Below are 25,603 nucleotides of genomic sequence, written 5' to 3' on the forward strand. Positions count from 1 at the left end.
AAAGATCATCCAGCACAATCCTGAAATGACAAATGACAAGTGACAGTCAGAAGGAAACCAGTCTGCTATGTCTGATGATTCTGATCCAACCGTATGTCCAACTCGACAAGGCTAATCATCACCAACAAGTGAGCTCGTTAGAGCATTTCTCTGTATGGCAGGAGACGACCGTCCAGATGGCTGAACAGCGCATATGCAATGGCGAGATGATCCTCGTCTGAGACAGTGGTGTAGAGCTCAGCAAAGGTGCTAAACTTGAGCTTCAGAATGAATCCTCTGTTCTGCTCGCCCAGGCGATGAATGTAATCAAGCACTGGTTGGGCGTGCAAGACACCAATGCCGACCAAGTGGAGGTAGCGGAGCTTGGGCGCGACGATGTAGTCCCAGATTTCGTCGAGGACTGGAGTCACGTACAGACCCAGCCAGTTGAGGTCCGGGAAGCTGGAGGTAAGAGTCCTAATGTCAGGCAACGTGAGCTCGGCCGACATTCTCCGGAGATTGAGTTTGCGCAGCTTCTTCAGTGGGAAGAGGCACCACATAAATAGACTCTTATCGCTCGTCATCTCCGTGTTTAACGTGAGCTCCTGCATGTTGCGCTGGCGCGCGATACCGCGGTAGAAGGCGTCGATGATCTTTGTATTATCCTCGTAATTTTGCTGAACGACGAGAACTTCCAAGGAGACGATGCCGTGGTTGAGGGCATTTGCTAACATCAAGAGTTCATCATGGTAGAGCCAAGTCTCGATCCGGCGCAAATTTCTGCATGCACCGAGCCACTTTCCGAACGGCTGAGCTAGTTCAACGCATTTTTCGTAACCGAGGAAAAAGTGGATGGCTTCGAGGGACTGCAGGGGATTCGATCGCATGAGTTCGATCACCAGCTCCGACCGGAACTTGGGCAATCTCAAAACACGCATGGATTTGGAATGGGCAATGAGGCCAGGGACCATGGAGGGCTTGAAGTGCGCATCACGAGAGATTTCGAACCGCTCCAACGTATTGCGCCGCAGAGCCATGAGGAAGTCTCCAGCCAACGTCTCTTCCTCTTCTGTATCACTGTCGGAATCATCCAGAGCGAACCTGGCACTGCTGATGGTGGATTCCATCCACTCCCACACGATCAGGTTCCTGAACCGGGGACAATGACGTGCGATGCTGCGTGCATTCTCCACGTGCAGATGCTTTCCCATGTTGTACCACAGAGTCTCGAGACGGATCAGATGAGGAGCCCACCAGTCCAGAACGGACGAAGAAACTCCAAGGTAACGATTTCTTTCCTCCTCATTATCCCAGGTCTCGGGGCAACTGTCACAGACCAAGCTGGTGATTCCAAAGTTTACGGATAAAATGGCTTGGGTCTGTCAGCGCATATGCTATGGTGATGTCGACCGTCATCGAGCACTTACCCCAACCGACGGCAGCACAGATGTTACAATAATTTTCCAAGCATATGATTTTGAGATTGAATGCGAAGCGACCATACCGCAACTGGCTACTCCGATATTAGCAGCGATCGCTTGAGCAAAACCGAGCATAAGCCACTTACTCGGCAAACTCTTTGTCGAGATGAATCAAAAGCGCAAGGTCGCACAAGTCGAGCGTATGAAGGAATTCGGCGTAGGGGAGATAAGTCTCAAACGTGAAAGCAGACAAGATCAGAGTCCACCAAAATCTGGACCATGCATTCGGTCTTATGGACTATGTCTCCGTCAGCAGACGGCCCAGCTATCCTGCTACTATGCGTCCTTACAACCCTGGAGTGTTCGTACGCAGACGCTCTGTGGACACCCGGGAAGAGAGCCTCAGAGCTGTTCCTGTTAGCAACCGCCGGTAATCTCCTGTCTCGATGAACACCTACCGGTACAAAGCGCGAAGGGCCGATATGGACCACTGACGATTAACCAGCGCACACTGGAGGAGCGTATAGAAGTCTTCGGGATCGACATGGGCCACGATCATGTCGACGACCTCAGAGGGAAAATAGACCATCTTGGCGATATCTTACCCCTTTTCTTGTCTCAGAGGGAGGAGAGATATCCAAGCGTCTGATGTCCAAGTGGCTAGAAGACGAAAGGCAGAACCATCCAAGAAGTAAGGTAGTGGTGTTGTATTTCAGCTGTGTTTGTCTTTGGCTTCTTTCTTTGCAGAGAAAAGATTTTTGAATAAAGCAAGATACATTTCTTGATCGTGTGCCCTTTCACTGCGTCGATTAGTCGTCGTATGGTCAGGGCTGGGCGATTAGTCGTCAGTGGATGGTGCATTCTGGGGTGCATGTCGGAAGATTCTGTATAGCTTTCTCTTCATCGTTCAGGTTGAGAGGACACTATCATTCACAGGTACTTTATCACTAATAATCCTTCTGAGACGACAATAATTGTGTTATACAAAGTTTGAGCGGACAAAGGATGAGATATCATTCTACGTCCTTCAGCTTACCTGATTCGGCTGCCTGCGCCATGATGAAGACACTTATATTAGAACCAGCAGTTCAGGGTTTAGGGTATCGGCAAGAATCCAGAATACATACGCCTAGTGGCTTCAATTGATAATGAGCTGCCCTGTCTAAGCTGTTGTTATGATTATATGGCAGCTGATGACTACGGTCATTACAGATGTCGGTCCTGTCAAGGTGTCATGTCCCCAGGCAGATGCGGCATTGGGGAAGCCTCCCTGTTATTGGCCGTGGGAAGAGTACTAGATCTTTCGCAGACTGGAACAGCAGTTGAGAAGGCATAAGTAGGACCTGCGACTTGGTGATATGTCGTGTCGCGTTTAGATTAGACTTGTCCTTCAGACTTGCTGCTTGTTGGAGTTCCTGCCAACGGCTTTGTCAAGTTCAGACCCAGTTGCTCAGAGTTGGCATCAATGCAGAAATATCAGAGACAACGATATTCCATTGTTGACTGAATCACACCGAGAAGTAAGTTTTCAGCATAGCAAGTCTCTGTTGTCATCAGCTAGAGCCCACATCTGCGTTGTCCTGTAGCGATCCGACCCCTCAAGCTCCTGAAGACAACGACCTCCCTACTCCCCAGCAGCAGTCTGCGACTCTTCTTCACAAAGGAATATCTGGCGTCGCTCCGGCGTCAGAGTACATTGAACCGCATGCAGCTCCCTTATCTTTGGAGACATCGAAAGCACCGTATCATGAGCGTGGATGGTTTTACGTCTGAGCTCCAGCATCTACTCACATCGAGACATCTCGCTTATCTCTGGAGATCTCAGCATATTATCGTGAGCCTGCATAACAAGTGGTCCGAGTTCCAGAAGGCCTCCTTCCACCTTGTCTAACCTCTTCTCCAATTTTCCAACCTCGCTCAAGACAGTCGCGATGAGTGTAGCATGGTCGAGAGATTCCCTTGCCCTTGGACTCAAGTACGCCTCAAACCGGCGACGGATAGCCAGATAGATGAGTGCCATCGTTATAACCCATATGATTGATAGTAGTAGTGAGTGCTGGTCGTTCGACGGAGTTGGTGTGTCCATTATGTTAAGGAGTAGGAGATCGGTGGTAGATTCGTCGTTGTTAGTCAGATGAGAAGAAAGCTCTATATCCGTCTGACCTGGAATAGAACAGGAACAAAAGGCATGTATCTACAGAGGAAAGTCTTAGGTAAGGCATCTCAAGATATCGTCAATTGGATACCTACCTCGTTAGCCAGGTCCGAATCTTCAGTTCAACGCTGGAGTTGACAAGTTCTACACGCCTCCTACAAGCCAAAGACCGGATGCAACGAAGGCAGTTGCGATTGCCTGTCTCTGCCTCACAAACGATGCCTTAACACCCAGGCATCTGCCCATTCACTTCCCATTTAGGCCATCGATTTCACGACAGATGACTCCCTATTATATCATACTGCCAACCGACCCGCACCAGTGGTTCAGTGGGCTAAACTGCAGTAGCCCAACTGCACTGCTGGTCCGGGTTCGAGACAGGCCCTGCTCGTTGCCCGGTGACGAATATTCTTACCTCTACGAATATTCTTAGACGGGCAGGACCTGGGCGGCTCGGAGAGGGGGTGGAGTACTCGCCCCTCTCTGATCCGTTTTGCTTCTCTTTTTTTGGTTGCTATCCTCATCTATTGTTTGCAAGATTTACTACTTATCATTTGGCGTTGTATATTCTGTGTAAGTGATCTGACTGAGATGTCGCCGGTCTGATTGCCATAGTTATGCCCTAGCTGTTGAATTTCATGACGGGTTCTAGAGAGTATTTATCATAGAGACGTAGCGTTCCCTAGTACACCAATGCAATAATAGCTTTAGATAGAATCTCTGCCTGTTAATCCTAACATTAGGTCTCCAGTATGACATCATATAATCCGAGCATTATCTTAATTCTTCGTGTATAGGTGGGGACCGGACTGGCCCCAGGACCTCAGTCTGGCATCATCTACTAATGTCTGATATTGAGATCTCATCTAACTCAAGCAAGCAAGGAGCAATGTCAGCGATTGTGTTGATTATATCAGGTTTCTTCCTTTCTTCTTCCATCATCGTCATCGTCATCGTCGCCTTTCCTGTGAGTGTACCCCGGATTCTCAACTACCATGACATTGCAGCTAATGCTTGTTTACTGAGATCTCTAGGTAGTGGACATTCCCCCACGCTTGGTTTGTTCACTGATGTCGAATTTTGTGGTAGTGCCAGGCCGTCTTATTAGAGACGGTCATGATAATCAGAATTTGAAACCATTTACACTTCACCAAGGACAAGGTGTAAGACAAAGTCCATCCACAGAAGACGGGCAGAAAGACTGAGCAACATGAGAGTTCATTAATAACCATCCAGTAGAATCTAAACAGTGCTGGAACTGTGGACACAACTAGCCTTAAACACTTATAGCATGTGTTTCTTGGACCGTCAATGGAGACCTATCTCCTCTCTATACCGGCGAATGACGGATCTTACTATTGTTGCCGTTGCATAGGCCCTCATTGCCAGAAATGCTGTTTAGAGCCCAAAAAGCTGGTGATTAACCTGCATCCAAGAGACGAACACTTGCATATCGAAACGCCAAAAAAGGTGGGGAAAAAACGCTCTTAGACGGTTGCTATCCTATTATCCCCAGTACTTGCGCAGGAATTCCTCCACCTTGACCGGCTGGACGTTGCACACCTCATTCAACACCCCCGGCACCACCGACCCGTCTCTCGCGCAAGCCATGGCTATCTGACAGTCCATCCGCTTGAGCATATCTCCATCAGGAATTTCTTTTAATCTCTCTTCCAGCTGCTGTATCGTCACCCGGCGCACCTCGATCTTCTTGCCTGTATACCTCTCACAAAGCCTAATCAATTCCTCAAACCCAAGGGTATCACCTGCCATCCCCAACTCCCTTCCTCCCCATTCTTCCAGCTCCAGCGCAGCAACCACAAATCTCCCCACGTCCCGGATGTCGGTCAACGTAAGGGACGGTGCCGATCCATCCGCTCTCACAGGAACAACCACATACGCCGGCTCGGCATCCAAGTGCACGAGGAACGCACCCTCGGCGAACCCGGCTCGCGCCTCTTTTTCTTGTTCGCCTCCAACCCCAATCCCCAGGTAATTCATGAACATGCCGCACGGGAACCGCGCTGCGTCGATCAGCCCTTCCTCAACCTTGCCCCTGACAGCCTCCCAGACCACATTCTTCGGCTGCAGCAGATCAACCTGCGCCTGGGACTGCTCGCAGAGTGCAAACTCGGACGGCGCGAACCGCCGACAGCCTGCTTCTATCGCGGCGTTGAGCAGGTTGAGCTGGTATGTGATGGATTCCGGGCCGGGGATGAGCACGACACTGAGGACTGTGTCGATGTCTTTGAGTGCGGCGACGAGAGATGTATGGGATGTATAGTCCACATAGCGGGTTTCGATGCCTGCGGGTGAAGGTTTGGGGTTGTTGGTCTGCCGGGAGAGGATGACGGGGGTCCAGTTGTGCGTGTTGGAGAGGGCGGCGAGAATGGATGCGCCCAGCGTTGGGCTGGAGCCTCCTGCGATGGCTACTTTGGGCATTTTACGTATATACGATTATATGTCGCGATGGTGAGTTGTGTTCTGATGGTTTGGGTGAAATACGTGATATATGTAGTTACTGGACGAGGATGACTCAAGCCAAGAAGGAATACGAGGTTGATGTCATGACCTGATCTAACTGCCAATGAAATTAAATGTATCGGTCAAGCAATGAACAAGGATATCACTGTATGAGAGGTTCTTGTATATTCCATGGGCTGTGGCTTTTCTTGGAGTACTGATCTTGAGCCTAGCGTGACAGTTAACCCTAATTCAACGACCATGTATGTCATTTTGTCATACATTCTTCAACACGACTACCCTGTAATCACGATATCTCCTACTCTAAGCATCAAATATCTCTATGCCTGTCCACGACATAAGCCAACGTCCTAATGTCCAAAATCCGTCTTGGTCCAATTCATCATCAATCCTGACTGAATTCATCGTCCACCAGCCAATACAAAATGCTTTTCCGCTGCTAAGTGGAGTGGCGTATAGTCGTACTGTGCAATTCATGTTCACATAGGCAGACGTAGTAGAACATGGCAGCATATATAACGCGTTTTTGACATTATGTCTGAAGCTTAGATCCATGTCCTTGAGTGATCAACCATAGCTCATATCAGGTGGAATGCCTCCAAGTCTTTCTATGCTTGATCAATACTGTCCTGCAGAAGAAGAGACTTTAATTCAGTCACTAATTTATTCTTAGGGCCAGGGAAGCAGTGTTAGCCATGGCGATACTCTGACATTGAGATTTCCGTATGTTGTCTGGCAACCATCAAGGAAACCCGCAGAACCGAGTATCTGGATCCCATCGACGACGAATCTCCCTCAACCGGTCCTCATTATCCTCCGCCCAGTAACGGTCAGGTCGCACAGAGAAATCCGAGTCGCCTATATACGCCCCAATTCCATGTGCTTTGATCTTGTCCATGACAAGCTGCAGCCACGACTGGCACCTCCCATCGTCTGATTCGTCCTTCCAGCCCGCATACACCGCAAAATAATGGTCCGACTGCATGCTGAACGCCATATCTGGTAGCTTCCGCTTGCTGGTCGGTGCGATCGGGCACCAGAATGCGTAGCTGTCTGGACTCGGCAGAGCGAGGAACCCTTCCTCGAGGATACTCACTACGTCGTGCTTGTCCTCGAGGTATGTATTGGCGGAGCACCACCGGCGACCCGGGGGGTTTGACTTGGCTTTTTCGCGGTATAGGTTCGCCAGGCTATCTTCCTGGCAGAACCACTCTGTCAGCGCGCCGGTGGGTCTAGTCTCGTGCAGCGGCTGCAGGGCGTCTGCTGCTTGGGCGGCTGTCTCTTTCATACAGACTAGGAGGATAGAAAAGCACAGCTCGCCGTTTCGGAACTGCGAGAGCGCAGTAATCTCGGTATCATGATCGAGATCCGGTACCGTCGAAAGCACCCAGTTGAAGACGGGTCGGTATAACCTCGCCGGATAGATATACCCTGACGATCGCACCCCATCACTATAGTAAGGGAGCACCCGGAGATGAAACCGCGTTACCACCCCAGGAAACGCTACCGGCTACCCAGTCAGACCTGACACATATCACTAGAGCAACTCACTCACCAGGTCCCGCCCCCCTTGCAGCCCAGTACAGCTCCGAGTTCTGCTCCGCATTACAGAGAAGCCTCTGCGCTTGCGCCGTGACGACCTCCACTGCATCAACCCGCTCACACGCCCATCCCCAGTTCTACCTCTCGCCGTTAGCCACCTCATCTCTTCTCATCTTACAGACAGAGTGATGAAGAACATACCCCACAATTCCACCCCATACCCCCCTGCAACAAGAACCCCCCGAGCCCAACATCCCCACAATGACCCGCAGGAAACATCAACCCCTGGCTCACCAACACCTCATTGATCTCCTGACTGGTGACACCCGGCGTCACAGACGCAATCCCCTTGGGTGCGTCAACAACGCATTCCCTCCATTCGCCCAGATCAATCAGCACGGCGTCATCCTGTAGACTCCACACGGGGAACGAGTGTCCTCCTGCGCGAACGGCGACGCGGGCGTTGTGGGTTATCGCTAACTGCACAGCAGCAACAACGTCCGCGTCGGAACTGGCTTTGGCGATGGCGAGGGGGAATTTGGGTGGATGTCGTTTGTTGAAGACACCCCGGGTGCGGGCGGCCTCGTAGATGGAGGAGGGGTTGGCGGCGTCGGAGTCTCGCCAGATGATTTGCATTGTGGAATCAGGCTCAGCTGCTCTGGTGGCTAGATGATATTACTGTGAACAGATCACTGGCAATGCTGAGGTTAAGTTGATGACTGCTGCAGTGACAGATGCAACAAGCACGTGACGATGCAGGCTGCTGCCTCTCATACTCTTGGCTTGATCGACAATATCAAGGGTAGAGGGACAGCTTTATAGATGCAGCAGGTTGATTGTCGAGTTATTCTTTGTTGCTGTCATCAGCAGCAACTGCTGTAGTTCCTATACTTTATTACAGTTGTATAAGAAATGCTGGCGATGGAAGTAAGCAATGACCGCACTCAAAGATAAGAAGCTATAGCAACCGGGGTAAAAAGTATGGTTAGTGTTGTAGGGATATTTGGTCTGTCGTTGCAATAGCGCTGACTGATAACCATTTCAGAGATGAAATTGACGAGTATTTCAAAGTCAACTGTGCAGTGCTACAAGTAGATTAAGTACTCCATCGAAAGGTGTAGAATGCATTCGAGAAAAACTGCTACCAAAACTAGACCAACGCCGCGCTCACAAGAGATCCAGACAAAACTCACAAGTAACTCGCTTGCGCCAGTTGCCGAGCGCCAGTTGCCGAAATACCACAATTGCCATACCACGGCTTTTACCCGAAACCCAAGCATACCCGCAGTCCATACGCTAGATCATCAGTGTGATCCGCCATCCGCAAAAGAAAGACACATAATCATACAGTACATGAGACGTACAATATAGTACAACCAAGGAGCATAAGAGAAAAAAAAGAAAAGGAGAATTCCAGGGACTATCGTGTAAATTCACTCCATACGGTGCTCAACCATCCAGCAGGAATGCCAACCTCGGACGGCATCATGCTGGACAGCTGGTCATAGTCGCATCCCTCCAGGAATGCGACGACATCATCCCCGCCCAGGCTGGTGGACCACATGGCGTTCGAGACACCACCTTCGAATCCGTCCACCGTCACCGGGGGCGAGGCCGCGGGGTGGTTGACGGATCCTGGCGGGGGAAGCAGTGGCAGGCCATGCGAAGTCGCTTGGTTGATAGGGGGTAGCGACTGCGAGTAAGGGCCTTGTTGACGGGAGAGCCACGAGTTCAATGGCTGGAGACGATTAGAAGGCGGCACTTGGCCGTACTGTGATGGAGGAGCCCCTGCAGAAGGAGCAAGAGACGGGAGGCTCGGCGAGGAGGTGCCGTAGAGAGGACCGTCGGGATGGTGCTGCAGCGACGGAAGCGAATACGGCGACTGCGACTGCAACGCTCGTGGAGGCAACGGCAGGCTGGGCCGCCGCTCGGCATCCGGTCCAGGCAGAGGGAGGCCAGGGCTGTTGATGGGGACCCATGACTCGCGCCGGCCGCCGGCACCATCGAGGGTAGGGTCGGCCGTCTCGCCAGGGTCACTGCGGACCGCGTTGCTGCCCGCATCACTGACGTTGGTCGCACGGTCGGCCCCGTCATCGTCGGCAGCGTTCTCGGGGAGCCGGTCGTCGATGCTGCCAAAGTCGAGGAACAGCTTTTCGAGCAACTTGAACTCCTCGAGGCCTCCTCCGGCACCGCCCTCCCGTACCGGACGAATTCCGTTGCTATGCGGGTCGAAGGCGTCCAGGCGAGAGTGGCGTCGGAAGTCACGCTTCACCTTTGAAAAGTAGCTGTGTAGTCGGTTCAGCGTGCGGAACCACCCATTGGCCATCTTCAAGCGAGACCGCATATCTCGCAAGATGTCGAGAGCCTTTCCAGTCTGCACCTGACCGTGCGTTCCCTCAGGGGCACCAGGCCTGAGACTCAACGATCCTTCCAGGTCCATGTGTGGAAAGTGTACCGCGTAGACGCCGATAAAGGCCGCATTGTAGATGGCAAACCCGACCAGGGGGTTTTCAACCAGAACACCGCGCTCCTGGCAGGTTACCACGAGGTCCAGCATCTGTCGGGCAGCCCGGAACAGCTCACGTGCACTGTCCCTCCAGAATCCATCTGGCGCCCCTGACCTGTCGCCGGGGAACAGTGGCTCATCCAGGGGACCGACTGGCTCATTGCACCGGACCGGAAGAAAGGGAATGTAGGCGCGGTGGAGGACAATGACGGAGAGAAAATACACCACATGCATGACAGTGTAGGACGCCAGCTTGTTCTTGTACATGATGTGGGTGTCGGTATTTCGGGGTGAGTACTGCAGATTGCGCGAAAGCCCATCCTGGAACTCGCCTAGCATCGCCCGCAGTTTCGAAAATCTAGAGTCGATATGCCATGGGGGGAGTTGTTCCGTTCTATCAATGTTAGTATCGGGTAACGATACCCGGGGAGAGGGGGGATGATGCATACCTTCGTCCACCGGCACAAGACCACTTGGCGATACTCCCCCAGATCCGAACGATGCGAATCACCCGGCTCAACACCGACTCCTCCGCCCCAACCTCCCATCGGTCGATCTCATCCTCGCTCGAGTCCTTTCGCCGGGAGATCGGAGACCACGGCTTGTTGTCCGGGGGAACATTGTTGGGCAGTTTGTCATCGCTGAAACCTCCGATGCTCTGGCGAATGCTGGGAATTTGCATACCCTGCGAGCCGAAGCTCTGGGGGCGACGGGCGGACGGCTCGTTCAGACGCGACGTTCGCACGCGCTCTCCAAAAGCGAAAGCGTTGTCGCTGGGCAGCTGAATGCCGAGTTCCTTGACCCGAATCATGCGCGGGCGATATTTGCCGCTGCTGAGGCAGCGGTCGAGAATGAAGCAGGCCCAAAAAGTCCGCCGCTTTGTCTCCTGGGCGATCACATCGTCGGACGTCTGCTCTTTGGGTTCCGGACCACGGCGCACGCCAAAGAGCTCTGCCTCGGCTTTGAGGGCTGGCGATCGGGGCCCCTCGCGAGCGCAGAGCTCGTTCTCCAGCTCAAACGGCAGCCCCATGGCCTGCGACAGCCGGATCGCCATGCCGACGTATAGCCAAGCGCTCTTGCCACGGCACATGCCCCATTCGTGTAGTGCGAGCATCAGCAGCGCCTGCACACGGGTGAGGTCGGGGATCGCCAGATTGGCGCCATCGATGCCGGCCAGCCGGCTGCGCAGCGCTGCCGCATAGAATTCGGATGCGACAAGAGGGTTCGAAGGGTTGCCGGGGGAGGAGGGCGAATGGTAGGCAACCAGATGAGGGTGGAATCGAGCCGTGAGCGCGAGGACTCCGAGAGGAATGAGAGGATTGGGTTCGGCTCTGGGGGCAGGAGGACTTTGTGCGGCGTCTCTGTTGTTTTCCGAGTTGGTGGCATTGCTGGACGATGTGCTCCCGGAGAGCTGTCGAATCTGACCGAGGAAGGAGGCGGGATGAAGAAAGGGCAGGATGAAGGCGTAATGCGATTGGAAAAGATCAAAGACGGCCTCCCAGACCTTGACGGTCAACACGGACGAGTCGAGCACCTCCAGCGAGGCTTTGGCTGCATCTTTGGCCGCAGACGAGGACACGCCGACGGCCTTGCGGGAGCGTTGTCGCTTGGGGCTATCCCAATCGCCGTTGCGATCCTCCCCATCGGCCATGGCGGCAATGTCTCGTTTGGCCGCGCCACCACCCACACCGATGGCCGGGGTGGGATATACACATTCTCGACCGGACGACTCGCATGCACGACAGGTGGTGTCAATACCGGCATTGACGCATTTGATCTTGCTCCGTCGGCACCGAGCGCAGGCTATACTCGATCGCATGTTGAGTGAATGTAGAGGACGAGTGATGTAGGACAAGGCGTGGCAGACACCGTCTGCTGTCAGCCGAGGGTCTTTCGCGTTTGTGCGTTCGCGTTAAGTCCCCGGTCTCTCGCGCGGATGTCGAAGTGGCCCAAGATTCGGTTGAGGATGAAGACGAAATACGTCGATAACCGACTAAGAATCGCATGAACTTAGCCATGGATCTGGATTTTCAAATGGTCAACTGGCGACTGTGACTTACCTTGGACCTAACTTCCGGTGCACAGCACTGTGGGTAAAGGCGAATAATATGACGAAAACCGGTCACTAGATCAACCAGGCGTAGGGAAGTGATGTGCGACCAGGATAGGGATAAGTTGAATTATGGTCGACGAGTCAAGGTGGGAGAGGTGTAGAGTGCGACAGGCAAGGAAGCGAAGCTGGAAGCAAGGAAGGCGAGTAAGGACCATTCAACATGGGCGACAGACGGAATAAGCGGAGTGTGGGGGAGCAGGAATGCCAGACAGAAATCGGGGCACCGGACCGGCAACGCGACGTGAAAATGGAAACAAAGGAAAGAAATCGGGTAGAGACGGGATTGGAGGAGTTCGTCACGAGGATACGGCGAGTATAGGAAAGTAAGAGGATAATAATACTTCGTGGGTAGAGTCGGGGGGGAGACGAAGAGTGGGAGAGAGAGAAAAGAGGAAAGGAAGGAGAGATGATGAAGGGAAACGATTCAGATGATGAATGTGTGTCGTTTTCGTTGACCTCCGACACCCACAGAAGGGAAAAAAATAAAGAAAAGAAAAGAAAAGAAAAGGAAAAAAGCGACCAATCCCCCGGATAGTTCCCACAGTATCAAAAAGCTACACTACCTTACTACGTACTACTTGCCAGTTACAACATCCGCATTTCAGCAAATTGCGGAGGCCCGACGCTGGTCTTAGTCTGGCGGTTTAAGCGGGCGGTGTTAATCCGGAGACAGCAGGGCCCCAGCTTGTTACTTTCCCGAGTTCCGAGAATCCTGCACTGCATCGTAGCCTCAACAGGATACAGTGTACGTTTTGGAGGTTTAGTTTCTGAATACATAGTAGCTTGCTAGATGACTAGTATAACAATTATATATTTACCCTTTGAATTCATTGATAAAAACTGCTGTGAAGAAATACAGCCTGGTTTGAGGCGTACCGTCAATACGGGCTAGGCCAGCCATCGGGACGGCGAACAGGCCCAGTCGCCTCTTTTCGCGGGGGGCATTAGTTCGCCTCTCCGACCGACAGGAGCCTTGTGATGATCAAGAATAAAATATGCTTCAATATCCTACATGTTCTACAGTACTAAAAGGTAACGTCCATGCTGCCTCCTTTCCTACACACATCTCACATCTCACATTTTCCCCTCCGTATCCCATGTCTAATGAACATATCGGGACACCCAGGACGGACCGAAGAAGCCGGCTACCAGCAGTGTGGTGGAACAGCATGGAGTAAAATTACCTAACAGGCCAACCGTCCGCTCCATCCACCACCCGGTCATCTTCCGTACGACTGGCTAAGCACGGTTACACGGTAAAATGGTTAATTCTATTCTCCAGTGTCTTCCCATGTGGCTGTTAGGCTATGATGATAGATCTATTCAGTAGATCAAGCTAGGCGGACGATTTATCCTATTTCAGCTGCTTTCACCTATCATTTCGTTCAGGTTCTCTTTCTGGTCATATGGAATAGAAGTCTGCCCAATGCCCACTCCATCCCGTGCCGATCGGTCTCTTGTGTATGAGATGGCTGCGACTACTGCCTGCAGTGTAATTGTGGCCCTATGGGTGTGGATGGCGCCTACGGAGAATTCAGCACGGGGCTACTTCCGAGGAACCAGTACAATATGGTAACACTGTCCGACATCATATTCCTTAACTTTTTTTTCTTTTATTTTTTAATTTTTAATTTTTTAATTTTTTTTATTTAACTTTCAGTATATCACAAGGAAGGCGAACCGTGAACAAAGGCAAATGAGGGGAAAACGGCGAGTGAAGTGGCCACAATCACATTACTTCCATCCGCAGAACCTCGGGTATCCTCAGCCTGCCCATTACCTCAGGATGGCTTCATTTTCGTCGCGTCGGGATGGGTTGGAGACTTCAAGTTGTCCGACTCGTCAACCGTGTGATGGGTTCTTTTTTCATGACTAACAAAAATCTGGGCCCCGAGTTGGGCCCTTGCATTTGGGCTTCCCCGCGGGGGAGAGTAGTCCACAGTCAGTCAATCATAGAGCTAGGAGTACTGTTGACCTGTCACGAGATTAAAAGGTTACAGCTGGATACTACCTCAAATTTCTGGATTGTACATCCATCAATTGACACTGTTGTCTGTTTTAATAATACTCCTCTTCAGAAATGACTGTTTTAGGACCATCCGCAGGATGATACCCTCCGACCGACAGTCGGGGTCTCACTCCGCACCCGGGCGGCAACTGCAGGAGCCTACAGCCTACACTTCAGGAAAGTCTACAGATTTTAACCGGGCATACCCATTGAATACACTCATCCCGTGGCCGCTCTTCGGGCTTAGCCGATGTCCATGATTGGCTCTCTTCTCCCCCATGCCCTTCTCACCCGAGGCACAAGCGAACCGGCGAACCCCGCAATCTGTTCACATTAATCCCTACCTTATGATTTCGCACAAGTACCTAGCACTTGTGATATAATGAAAAGCACATGCTACTACAGTTTGCAAGCGAGCCATGGAAATAGCCTACTAGGTTTATCCTAGGTACATACCTACCTCTATTCTAGCTACGGTAGGAAATACCCGGCGAATCATCGGAGAATGCCCGATCCCACGGCCGGCTATTCTATTCTTCTTCTTATTATTAATATCTAAGTTGGTGTATAAGCGGCTATTGTACCTATGAATGGAGGAAAAATTAATCATAAGCAAGATAGCACCATTAAGCTGGACCCAACGGGGTATTCTCAATTCGGCAAAACAGCGCGCAACTGCAAGAGCGAGTGACAGCCTCCCGACAATCTCTTTTCTCATCCGTAGATACGGAGTAGGTGTCACCTGCTCGGCTTGTTGGCCAATGAATTCACTGCTGTATACAGGGTACTTTAGTTTCAAGTACCACACTCGTAAGTCGCAATTCTTACCTACTTACTTCACTGATTTGATTACCCCTGGTATGGTTACATAGACATAGTCAAACCACCACGCGAGATTCTCCATCGCAATCCTAGTCCTAAGCAAATAGAATAGGAACCGAGCGGTCCCGCCCTCCATACTCGTATGTACATCGTCCAGCCACAATCTGAATCCACTCGGTCCATGTCCATGTGCATGTCCATTTCCGATTTCCCCGAGATTGAGGGTGCAAGTAGGTAGCCACGATGCAATAACCCCCGTCGTCTGATTCGCTGCGCTACGCCACGTCCTCGCGGACCGGTTCAGCTGGACCAATGAGGTGGCTGGCGGTTCGGGGGAGAGATATACCGTTGTATCTGTCTCGGGGTACTTATCGTGAGTATGCGACAGTCTGGGTCAGGCGGGCGCACGGCGTATTCGCATAGCATAGGCTGTTGGCGGTACGGAAACGGTCCGTCACTAGACCATTTGACTACGTTGATACGGATGACAGAATAGATAGATGCTAGCCAAGCGAAGGCAGTCTCGGCGGTCGACGAGATGCCTGGACGCGTACCTGGTGCCTGGTGCCTGGTGGCTGTGTAGTCCTGGATGTTTACCCGTCGTTCAGTCATACTACTAGATTTGAGCTGAGCTGAGCTAGATGTGTATTCGATTGCTATCGCTGACTTGGTTTGGTTCTCAGTTGATATGCTGGGGAACATGTTCGAGTTCTTGTTAGTCCTCCGTGCCGATGGTTAATTGTGTAACTGTGTTCCGGGTTTATGGATGGACTACGGCAGTTGGCGATTGCCCTATATAGACCCATGAGGTTCTCTTGGTACTAATTATTGGCGACTTTGATTAAACATCAACTAAAGATCTGGAACATAGCTTCCAAAAAAGTACATGAAAAGGGTATCTTCCCAACGTATGTGAATGAGTGAAGTCCGTCTAACGTATGATTTAAGCAGCTGGCTCGCTCTTGTTGGGATAGAACCTGTAGATACTGTCAGCTGAGTAGTTCCAATGCAGGTACTGGAGGATAAATACCAAGCAGCCAAGGCAATGATCAAATACATCATAATCAACAGCACACCCTCGAGCCAGTGCGATTTGCCATCGGCAATGAGATAGTTCACCTAAGGAATTAGCATCATGATAAAAGGCGATCCGACGGATAGACATACCAGCAACACAGAGACAAAGAGCAGGATCACTTGGAAGGCATCGAAATACAAGGTCATATTCTCGAGTCCTTTGCCAGTCAGTCACGGTCAGAGAAGTAGTCACCGGACCAAGGAATGAGAGCATACCCATAATCCATCCAATCACAATAATCAACGGCAGAACCAGCAGAGCAATCTGCATGCTTGATCCCACAGCCACTCCAATGGCCAGATCCATCTTGTCCTTGCATGCCACCGTCACCGCCGTGGCGTGCTCGGCCGCATTACCCACGATAGGGAGCAGGATCAGCCCGACAAATGTCTCCGAAATGTGGCCTCGTTCCGTAAGAGCGTCGATGGAACCAACCTGGACAGTCAGTCTGGCCCTGACACCCACGTGGCTATCTTGAACTTACCATAAATTCGGCGCATAATGCGACAAAGGTCGTGGAGATGGCCAGCGTCAGGAAGGCAACCCAGATGCTGAGCTGAGGCTGTTCCTCGTCGTCCTCCTCGTGCAGTTGCATCTGCTGCGCGTTCTGACCGCCCATGGTGGCCGTCATCTTGCCAATCTGGGCCAGGCCGCGACTGGCGTCGCCCCCGGTCACCTTTTGGCGCCGCTTCTCGACCTTGGGGCTGGGTCTGTTGTAGATCTCGGTGTGCGACTTGAGCTGGAAGAAGAGGTAGCATCCGTACACGAAGAGCAAGATGATACTGGTGCCTGCTGTCTGTCAGCGACGATCCCATGCCCTTGGCCAGCAATCTTACCTCGCGACAACGGGGCGATTCCCACGGTTCCGGCTGCAAACGTCAGTAAACATCCTTCGTCTCTAACCGAATTGACGCACCGCCAGACCACGCGTGGAACGCGGTGGGAATAATCAGACTGGCCACCGCCAGTGCTAAAAGACTAGCCGCTGTCTGCGCGACAACCGGGTTGAAGTGTTGCTCGAGACGATTGATGCCACCGAAAAAGAAACACATGCCCATGACCAGCAGCAGATTCGACAACATACTGCCTATAAGTGACGTTTGAACAATGACAACCTGCTTATCGACCAAGGCGATGATGGCGACGATCAATTCGACCGCATTACTATATATTGTCAGTCAGTCTGGTGTCCAGTGTCTCCAGCGATGCGAGCACCTACCCGAATGATGCATTCAGCAGACCACCAATCGTTTCACCAGTACTGGACACGTTAGTTTAGGCTTCTACAACAGTTAATAGACATACCGCAAGGCAATTTCTTCCGTTGCATAGCTCAACATGGCCGCAAGAGGTCTGGATATGTCAGCCGAGTCCGGACCTGGGATAGAGAGATACAAACATAATAGCAATGAAGTTGACGACGAAGACAGCCACCGGATCAACGTCGACGTAATTCAGCGCAACTGAGATTGTCAGTGAGAACTCAGACTCGTCATATCCGCAACTCACTTCCAACTGGCGCGGCAATCAAGAGAACGTTCATCCAAGAGTTGAAAAGAGTCGCCTTGAGCTGGCCAACGGCGGTGAACTTTTGCTTGTCAGGTACATCCTTCGCCTCCTCCGCCGAAGATAGGGCTTCCCCATCCTCAGACCGACTTCCGTAGCCGCTCATAAAGGTTTTCCTCTTCCGAGGTTTTCCTTCCGGGATCTCATCCTGCCCCTCTTGCTTGGTGACGTTGATGGGGTCATGGCTGCGCATCGATGGCTCGGGCTCCGATTTCTCTCCACTTTCCGTTCGATGAAGACCGTCCATTCCTGACGACTCTGGCGGAAAGGTATCTGCGTGCTCTGGACCAGCCAGGCCGTCGGTCATGTCCCTCCTCCGCCGCCGTTCCTCCGACATACGCACCTCCCCCGCCGTGCGGACGGGAGCCAGTCCGCTCTCCATCTGATAGGAATTGGACCGTCGAGGGCGTGCTCTGAACTTTTTGAAGGGATTATGGTTGGATGGCTCGCCTTCCTGGTCGTACCAGGCCAGATTCCTGGCTTGACGGCGGTAGATGTCTGGGCGCCGAGACGCATTAGTCGAGACGCGCTTGGCACAACACATTAGGGTCAGGCTTACGCATGATGTTCTTGTTCTAGAAGGCAGGAAATCGTGGAAAGATTGATAATGGTACTGCAGTAGTCAGAGTATTAAGATGAGGTTCAAGAAGAGCGGGACGCAAGATGCGAAACGGCAGGGGGGAAAACAGCAGTGCCCAACGGCAGACAAAGACAAATTCTGACAGGGTTGTTCTTTCATCGGCTTAAAAACAAGTCAAGGATCTTGCAATGACATACAGTATATTGACGTGGACCACTCGTGGCTAGAGATCACAGTTGACGAAATGTGGCGCGTACCTCAGCGCTCAGCCCCAGTGGCCGACAAGACTGCGACAAGATGGCTTGGAAGGGACAAGCTTTGGACAAGAATAGCTCTCAAATAAATGGGTCGCAGTAGCAGACTGAAAAGGAACGAATGCGGTCAATTGAACGATTGGGTAAAAAGAGTGACAGGGTTCTTGCAGGCTCGTTCAACCAGCGAGCAACACAGTACCCAGAGTTTGAATCTGAAAGGAGTGATGGTGTACACAAGCAAAGCAAAGTGAAAAAAGGGATGACATGATGATTGTCTGTCAAGGCGCGAAGAATACTTGGCAGAACTGTCCTTTGCTTGGCGATTTTCATCCAGTCGACAGATCCAGATATCGTTGTTATGGAGAGGACATTGTTATTGGTGAATGGGATACACAGCCACAACAAGCGTGCGTTTGGATCCTCTGAATGGCGTATCCTGGACGCGCGGAGATGGAAATCTCGTAAACCATCATTATTGAGTATGTGGCTGCTGCAAGCCTGCAACGAGACCGGGGCAATTCAGTACCCCTTATCAGATGAAAGATCTCTCTACATTTGCAAAGAGTAGAGAGGTACAGCAGTCATTAAATTATTTGTAAATGCTGTCTACGATGATATTAGTTGGATGTCATCAAAGATGATTATGATGCCCTCCTATCTATTGGCACCCAAGGATTCTGATTCATGAGGCACCAGATCGGTAAAGTTAGTTATTCGCAACTAGCACCAGGTCGTAATAGTGGCTCCTTAGTAGATCCTAATCATGTCGTAACCGATTAAGGTTGGCTTTCAATTCTGGGAAAGCAGTGATACCCTGGGGCATGCACACTTCGACAGAGCTGTCTCAAATGCTGCGTCTCTCGCAAAAGGCAGATGAATTGGCTTATCATATTATTGATCAATCTGATCACTCTATATGAAGGCAGTCTCTTAAACTACCTAGAGGTCAGAAGTCTGAGTTTCATGGAATCTGGTTTGATTGCAGTACCACTGTGGGTCTGGAATAGTTTTGAGTCGATACTCAGCATGTCCAAAAACCAAGCCACCTCACCAGCCACAATGAATAACATCAGCCACATTCTAGCGTTCAACCTTCGCCTCAACTTCTCCAAGACTCAGCTCTTGACTTTCAACTGCTGGCAGGAACGTGATAGCACCGTCATGCATAGAGTTCCTGACCATGTCTTGGACTTGAATTTTGACTTTACAATAGTGTGCAATCAATGATACCCAAGTTGTCGTGCAGCAAGACACGACACGTCAGTAACACTTGCATCCTGTCACAGTCTGCTGATCAAGACAGCTGCTGGATTCAAGTCGTCAGTGTCCGACCCTTGCGCCATGATGTGGTGAGATTGTGAGCTGTTCTGCCTGTGGTCATTGTCAGCCTTAACACGGCCGCCTTGTAGTTTATGTAAATATATCCTCGATTCTCACTCTACAGATGAATGAAGCCGGTGTCGAGTACCCACTTGAGAATATATTTCGCAGCGGTATGACTCGGGGATAATCTGGTTCTAGCAACGCAGCGCAATTTTGCTTAATGCATTATGCAAAATTATGAGACCGAAAAGAAAAGCCGAGACAATGATTGCAAATGGGAGTTGCGTTTCTTGTCAGTGCATAAGACCAAGGACATGGTTGCATATTTGCATAAAACTATTGTGTAAGATTACTTATGCTCAGATGACTAATAGTACAGCAGATTGAAAATTTTTATTACTGTGGGCTTCAGGGCAGTTCCAGACCCTGAAACCCTGGTCGCCGGTCCCTGGTAAGACATTGTTTCGCCCAGGGGTGTGTATCGTTAGGTACGTAGATTGTTTTCATAGAAGGACAGAAATACAGCTCAAAAAAGAGGACTCGCATAGGTAAAATGCTGTCTGAATCAGCTCTCTGAAAGTACCTTAGTCTTACTTCCATTCTTGCGGTGGTAGTAAGCCAACTTGCAGGTCTTCGACATGGACTCATCAAAGACCCACGATTCTCACATAATCGAAATTGGCGATCTTAGGATCTCAAGATTCAGGACAAGCCAGACAAGCCCTGACAAGCCGGAAGTTGAGGGAGCGAAGCAACAGTGGTGCCCCTATTCCTAAGCCAAGCAACTTCAACAAGACAACTGGGCAAAGGTAAGCATACAGGGTCTCCGTAATTCCATTCTTACAATACAAGCCCCAACTCAACGACGAATGAGCACCCCGGACCATGGCACTAAGTTTCAAAGGCCCCGCATTTATATCACTGAGAATGTCAATCCTTTGTCCCTGGACGTATCATTTGCTTCCCTCCCATGATTGTTTGATGGTTCTCAATCAATGGTCATTATTTACATACATAAAGTGCTTGGCGGTACACCAGATTTCCCACATTTGGATACCCTCAAGTGAGACAATTGCGACAATGGTCTCCATCAACTGCAGTAAGAAGATGGACTTGAGTCAGTAAACGCCCAATCATCAGTCCACAATGCTCACTGGATGTCTCAATGGTAAATAGAATCAATTGGATGATTGTAGTGGAGTATACTATTTATAATCGGCTAGTGACTGGTAATATTAGTGTTACAGGGGCTGCCGTACATACTCAGTACTCCCAAGTGCTTGCCTTGGTGCCTGCTCCAGCGTCTCCTTTCCCATCGCCTTCTTCCTGTCATCTTGGTGCTTTCTTCTTCCTCTCCTCCTTCATTTTCTCGACATCCTTTCTTTCCCTCCTTGTATTCTATTTTCCCTCTTGGGATCCCAACCATCCAACGGCTTATTGTATAACTGCCGTCAGTCACTCGTTGTCCATATTCTGTCATTTTCATCCTAAAACCCTGTGGGTTTGATATCAACTGGGTTTGCGGACCGAGACGATCAACCCACTCTTCGCAGATCATCAGTATCATCTTTCATCTACAATTGAGTTAGCCCTCGTTTACATCATATACAACATGAAGTTTGTTTACGCCGCCGCCGGAGCTTCCCTCGTGGGCAGCGCCCTCGCAACACTGCCCGCCATCGAGGCTAAGGTACTGAAGGCCTGTTAACTGGACGATCGCGTTGGACACTAACTCATATGTACTTGATATAGGGCAACAAGTTCTTCTACTCCAACAACGGAACAGAGTTGTAAGTTTGCCTGTCACTTCCTGCGTCATTGTTCCGTGACTGACCGGGTTTAGCTTCATTCGCGGTGTTGCCTACCAACGTATGTCCTAAGAATATCTCCATCCAATCGGTCCCGAAACTAATACAGAGCAGAGGAGTACCAGGCCAACGGCACAGCTTCCCAGAACTCCGACTACACCGATCCTCTGGCCAACGTGGACAGCTGCAAGCGTGACATTCCCTACCTGAAGCAGCTGCGCACCAATGTCATCCGTACCTATGCTGTCGATCCCTCCCAGAACCATGACGAATGTATGAAGCTCCTGGACGATGCCGGCATCTACCTGATTACCGACCTGTCTGCGCCATCCGAGTCCATCAACCGTGCGGACCCTTCCTGGAACACCGACCTGTACAAGCGCTACACCAGCGTCATTGACGCCTTTGCCAACTACACCAATGTTATTGGCTTTTTCGCGGGTAACGAGGTCGCCAACGACAACAACAACACCAATTCGATCGCCTACGTGAAGGCTGCCGTGCGAGACATGAAGTCGTACATCAAGTCGAAGAACTACCGCTCCTCCCTGGCTGTCGGATACGCCACCGACGACGACGCTCATATCCGTGCCGACTTGGCCGACTACCTTGTCTGCGGTGACAAGGAGAGCTCTATCGACATGTTCGGCTACAACATCTACGAGTGGTGCGGTGAATCTTCCTTCGAGAAGTCTGGCTACAAGGACCGTACTGAGGAATTCGCCAACTACCCTGTCCCTGCTTTCTTCTCTGAGTACGGCTGCATTGACCCCAAGCCTCGCAAGTTCACCGATGTCGGCGCTCTGTTCGGTCCCCAGATGAACAACGTCTGGAGCGGTGGTATTGTCTACATGTACTTCCAGGAGGCCAACGATTACGGTCTGGTTTCGGTCAGCGGCAACAGTGTCAAGACCAAGGATGACTTCTCCTATCTGTCCGCTGAGATGCAGAAGGTGACGGCCACCGGTGTGAACAGCGCAAGCTACTCTGCCAACACTGCCACACCCACCTGCCCTTCGGTCGGTACCAAGTGGGAAGCCTCCAACAAGCTGCCTCCTACCCCCAACAGTGAGCTGTGCGACTGCATGGTCGAGACTCTGGCCTGCGTGGTGAAGGATTCTGTGGCCGACAAGGACTACGGCGACCTGTTCGACTACCTCTGCGCCGCCGGTGTTTGCGGTGGAATCAACTCCAACTCGACCAGCGGTGACTACGGAGCTTACAGCGTCTGCAGTCCCAAGCAGAAGCTCTCCTTCGTCATGAACCAGTACTACAAGAAGAACAACAAGGCTGCGACCGCCTGTGACTTTGATGGCAAGGCCCAGACCCAGAAGGCTGCTGATGCTGCGGGCTCTTGCTCCTCTCTGATCAGCCAGGCCGGAACTGCCGGCACTGGCTCCGTGACCGCCGGTGCCACTGGCGGCTCCAGCAGTGCCAGTGCGACTTCCAAGGGGGCCGCTGGTGTTGCCGCTAGCCCTATGGCTGTCAAGGTTGGCAACTGGCAGTTTGGAGCCTACATTGCCACTGCTCTCTTTGCCGGTGTCGGTATGCTTGTGCTGTAAGGTGAAACAGATTTGAGACGGATGCAGCAGAGGGGTTGTCGTTCGTGTGGTTTTAGATTTTTTGTTTAAGTACATACTTTTTAGCAAGTAGTGTGGTGCTTCCATTCCTTTCGACAGGAACTATTGCTTTTATACCTGACCACCTGGCGGTCTGTTGGACATTAGTTAAATGAATGATTTAGTTAATACACTTCTGCGCTTATAGAATATGGACCCGCCAGAGTAGATATAACTAAACTGCTGCCAAGGAAGAACTTGGAGGTTAGAAGCGCCAAAGGACTGACAAGTAGCTAAGATAGATTTGGAAGAAAGAGATTAAGAAATGATAAAACAACTAACCAATCATAAACTGTTGCCAACTTTGTAGTGCAAGTGGAAGGTCGTAATATCCCAGAAGCTACAACCAGAGAAGGAGGGTTTGTGCTGGTGGCCGAGTCTCGGTGCCAGTCGCCGAAGTATGACTCGCAACAGGGTGGATCTTGCAGACTCATCCTCGGCCTCACAGTCGGCATGCCGAACAATTCCCCCGGAAAAGAACCCGTCTGTGTACATATTTATCTCACGCATTCCTCTAAAATGGCAGAACTACAACTGAATCCGACTGATATTGATATTGATATTGATCTTCACCAATGGGTCCGTTATCCCATCGAAAACCACGCAGATACCTAAGTCATGACAAGCCCAAACCCAAGCCCAAGCTCAACCGCAGCTCTCGACCCTGAAAAGAACACACAACATACACACCCCGTCCTTCCGCTCTGGCGCAAATGCATCATCCTCTTCGTCGTCAGCTGGATGACCTTCGTCGTCACATTCTCCAGCACGTCGCTCCTCCCCGCCACGCCCGAGATCGCAGCCGAGCTTCGCACCACGCCCGAAATCCTGAATGTCACGAATGCGGGCGTGTTGCTGGCCATGGGCTTCTCGTCGCTTATTTGGGGGCCCGTGACTGCGTTGCTGGGGCGTAGGATCGCGTATAATATTGCGATTGCGGCGCTTTGTGGGTGTTCGGTTGGCACGGCGGTTGCAGGCGGGAGTACGGTGTTTACGGTTTTTAGGGTGCTCGGCGGGTTGACGGGGACGTCGTTTATGGTGCAGGGGCAGACTATTTTGGCGGATATTTTTGAGCCGGTATGTCATTTCCCTTGTTCTTTGCTTTTGCTTTGGGGTGATAGGGCTGATTGGAAGATAGAAGGTCAGGGGGACGGCGGTTGGGTTCTTCATGGCTGGAACGGTGACGGGGCCGGCGATTGGTAGGTATACCTCTCTGACATTTCTGGTTGAAGGTGTTGACGGGACGGGTAGGACCATGTATCGGCGGCTTGGTGGTGACCTTTGCCCATTGGCGACTGATCTTCTGGGTGCAGGTTGCCATGGCCGGGCTGGGCCTCGTGCTTTCGCTGCTGTTTGTCCCGGGGATCGCGAAGAGAGAAGGTGAAGGTGTCGAAAGGCGTCCTTCCTCCGTGCGAGATGTCCTCGCCATGTTCAACCCCGTCCGGATCTTTCGGCAGTGGCTGTATCCCAACGTGTTTCTATGCGTATGTATCCTGTAAGCCAGAAAATTGACAAGGAAGAGACTAAAAGAAATAGGATCTAACGTGTGGCCTCCTCGCCATCTTCCAGTACGCCCTCCTCACCTCCGCCCGCGAGATCTTCAACCCCCGCTTCAACCTCACCTCTGCCCTCGTCAGCGGCCTCTTCTACCTCGCCCCCGGCGCGGGATTCCTCCTGGGGAGTATCGTCGGCGGAAGACTATCTGATCGCACCGTGAAACGATATATCGCTCGCCGTGGGGGGTTGCGTCTCCCGCAGGATAGATTGAACAGCGGGCTGGCGACGCTGTGCGTGGTGCTGCCCGTCGCGGTGCTGGTTTATGGGTGGACCCTGGAGACGCGTGCTGGCGGGATGGCTGTGCCTGTCATTGCGGCGTTCTGGGCTGGAGTGGGACTGATGGGCTCGTTTAATGGGTTGAATACGTACGCTGCTGGTGAGTTTTTCCTTGGCGAAGGTGAAGGTGATGCGGATGTTGATGTGTGGTAGAGGCGATCCCCGAAAGACGGTCCGAGGTTATCAGTGGCAAGTATATCGTGCAGTATTTGTGTTCGGCCGGGAGCAGTGCGGCCGTTGTCCCCCTGGTCAAGGTGATCGGGGTGGGCTGGACGTTTACAATCTGTGAGTGACACTCCCTTCGAAGTTGCATTTCCGGAGGGGAACTGACTGGTTGAAGGCGTGGTCTTGTCCCTACTCGGCGGAGGAATTGTGTTTTGTATCACGCGCTGGGGAAATGCTATGCAGCTGTGGGCTGAGGAGAAGTTTCATTTAGATGGGAAGAGTGCGCTTTAGATTGCGTCGCGGTGCGCTGATTACCGAGTGATGACCGATAGACGACAGCCGATAGT

The 25,603-nt window shown here is 51.5% G+C and overlaps 7 protein-coding genes across 7 annotated transcripts; 2 read left to right on the top strand and 5 right to left on the bottom strand.

Annotated features, from left to right (window-relative positions):
• Positions 1-137: 137 nt before the first annotated feature.
• Aud_000642 (uncharacterized protein) lies at positions 138-1,989 on the bottom strand (the record flags this gene model as incomplete). Its single annotated transcript, XM_043286149.1, has 3 exons — positions 138-1,320; positions 1,547-1,690; positions 1,859-1,989. The coding sequence occupies 3 exons, from the start codon at positions 1,987-1,989 to the stop codon at positions 138-140; spliced, it is 1,458 nt and encodes a 485-aa protein (XP_043142084.1).
• A 3,072-nt stretch (positions 1,990-5,061) lies between these two features.
• Aud_000643 (aromatic alcohol reductase) lies at positions 5,062-5,997 on the bottom strand (the record flags this gene model as incomplete). Its single annotated transcript, XM_043286150.1, has 1 exon — positions 5,062-5,997. One exon carries the CDS (start codon positions 5,995-5,997, stop codon positions 5,062-5,064), a length of 936 nt encoding a protein of 311 aa, XP_043142085.1.
• Positions 5,998-6,781: 784 nt separating this feature from the next.
• Positions 6,782-8,217, bottom strand: Aud_000644 (FAD-binding oxidoreductase; the record flags this gene model as incomplete). Its single annotated transcript, XM_043286151.1, has 3 exons — positions 6,782-7,542; positions 7,595-7,718; positions 7,783-8,217. The coding sequence occupies 3 exons, from the start codon at positions 8,215-8,217 to the stop codon at positions 6,782-6,784; spliced, it is 1,320 nt and encodes a 439-aa protein (XP_043142086.1).
• Positions 8,218-9,001: 784 nt separating this feature from the next.
• Positions 9,002-11,906, bottom strand: Aud_000645 (putative C6 transcription factor; the record flags this gene model as incomplete). The annotated part of the gene is made up of 2 exons (XM_043286152.1): positions 9,002-10,481; positions 10,537-11,906. 2 exons carry the CDS (start codon positions 11,904-11,906, stop codon positions 9,002-9,004), a joined length of 2,850 nt encoding a protein of 949 aa, XP_043142087.1.
• A 4,067-nt stretch (positions 11,907-15,973) lies between these two features.
• Aud_000646 (hydrogen/calcium exchanger domain-containing protein) lies at positions 15,974-18,237 on the bottom strand (the record flags this gene model as incomplete). Its single annotated transcript, XM_043286153.1, has 12 exons — positions 15,974-16,007; positions 16,061-16,149; positions 16,198-16,265; positions 16,324-16,543; positions 16,593-16,897; positions 16,945-16,977; positions 17,025-17,272; positions 17,328-17,369; positions 17,414-17,461; positions 17,508-17,571; positions 17,618-18,172; positions 18,234-18,237. 12 exons carry the CDS (start codon positions 18,235-18,237, stop codon positions 15,974-15,976), a joined length of 1,710 nt encoding a protein of 569 aa, XP_043142088.1.
• Positions 18,238-21,443: 3,206 nt separating this feature from the next.
• Positions 21,444-23,201, top strand: Aud_000647 (glycoside hydrolase family 72 protein; the record flags this gene model as incomplete). Its single annotated transcript, XM_043286154.1, has 4 exons — positions 21,444-21,521; positions 21,584-21,621; positions 21,675-21,700; positions 21,754-23,201. 4 exons carry the CDS (start codon positions 21,444-21,446, stop codon positions 23,199-23,201), a joined length of 1,590 nt encoding a protein of 529 aa, XP_043142089.1.
• A 632-nt stretch (positions 23,202-23,833) lies between these two features.
• Aud_000648 (putative MFS transporter) lies at positions 23,834-25,547 on the top strand (the record flags this gene model as incomplete). Its single annotated transcript, XM_043286155.1, has 7 exons — positions 23,834-23,837; positions 23,914-24,335; positions 24,397-24,457; positions 24,510-24,742; positions 24,795-25,191; positions 25,245-25,376; positions 25,432-25,547. The coding sequence occupies 7 exons, from the start codon at positions 23,834-23,836 to the stop codon at positions 25,545-25,547; spliced, it is 1,365 nt and encodes a 454-aa protein (XP_043142090.1).
• Between the last annotated feature and the right edge of the window lie 56 nt (positions 25,548-25,603).

The sequence above is a fragment of the Aspergillus udagawae genome, assembly GCF_001078395.1.
Source record: "Aspergillus udagawae IFM 46973 DNA, scaffold_1, whole genome shotgun sequence".
Lineage (NCBI taxonomy): Eukaryota > Fungi > Ascomycota > Eurotiomycetes > Eurotiales > Aspergillaceae > Aspergillus > Aspergillus udagawae.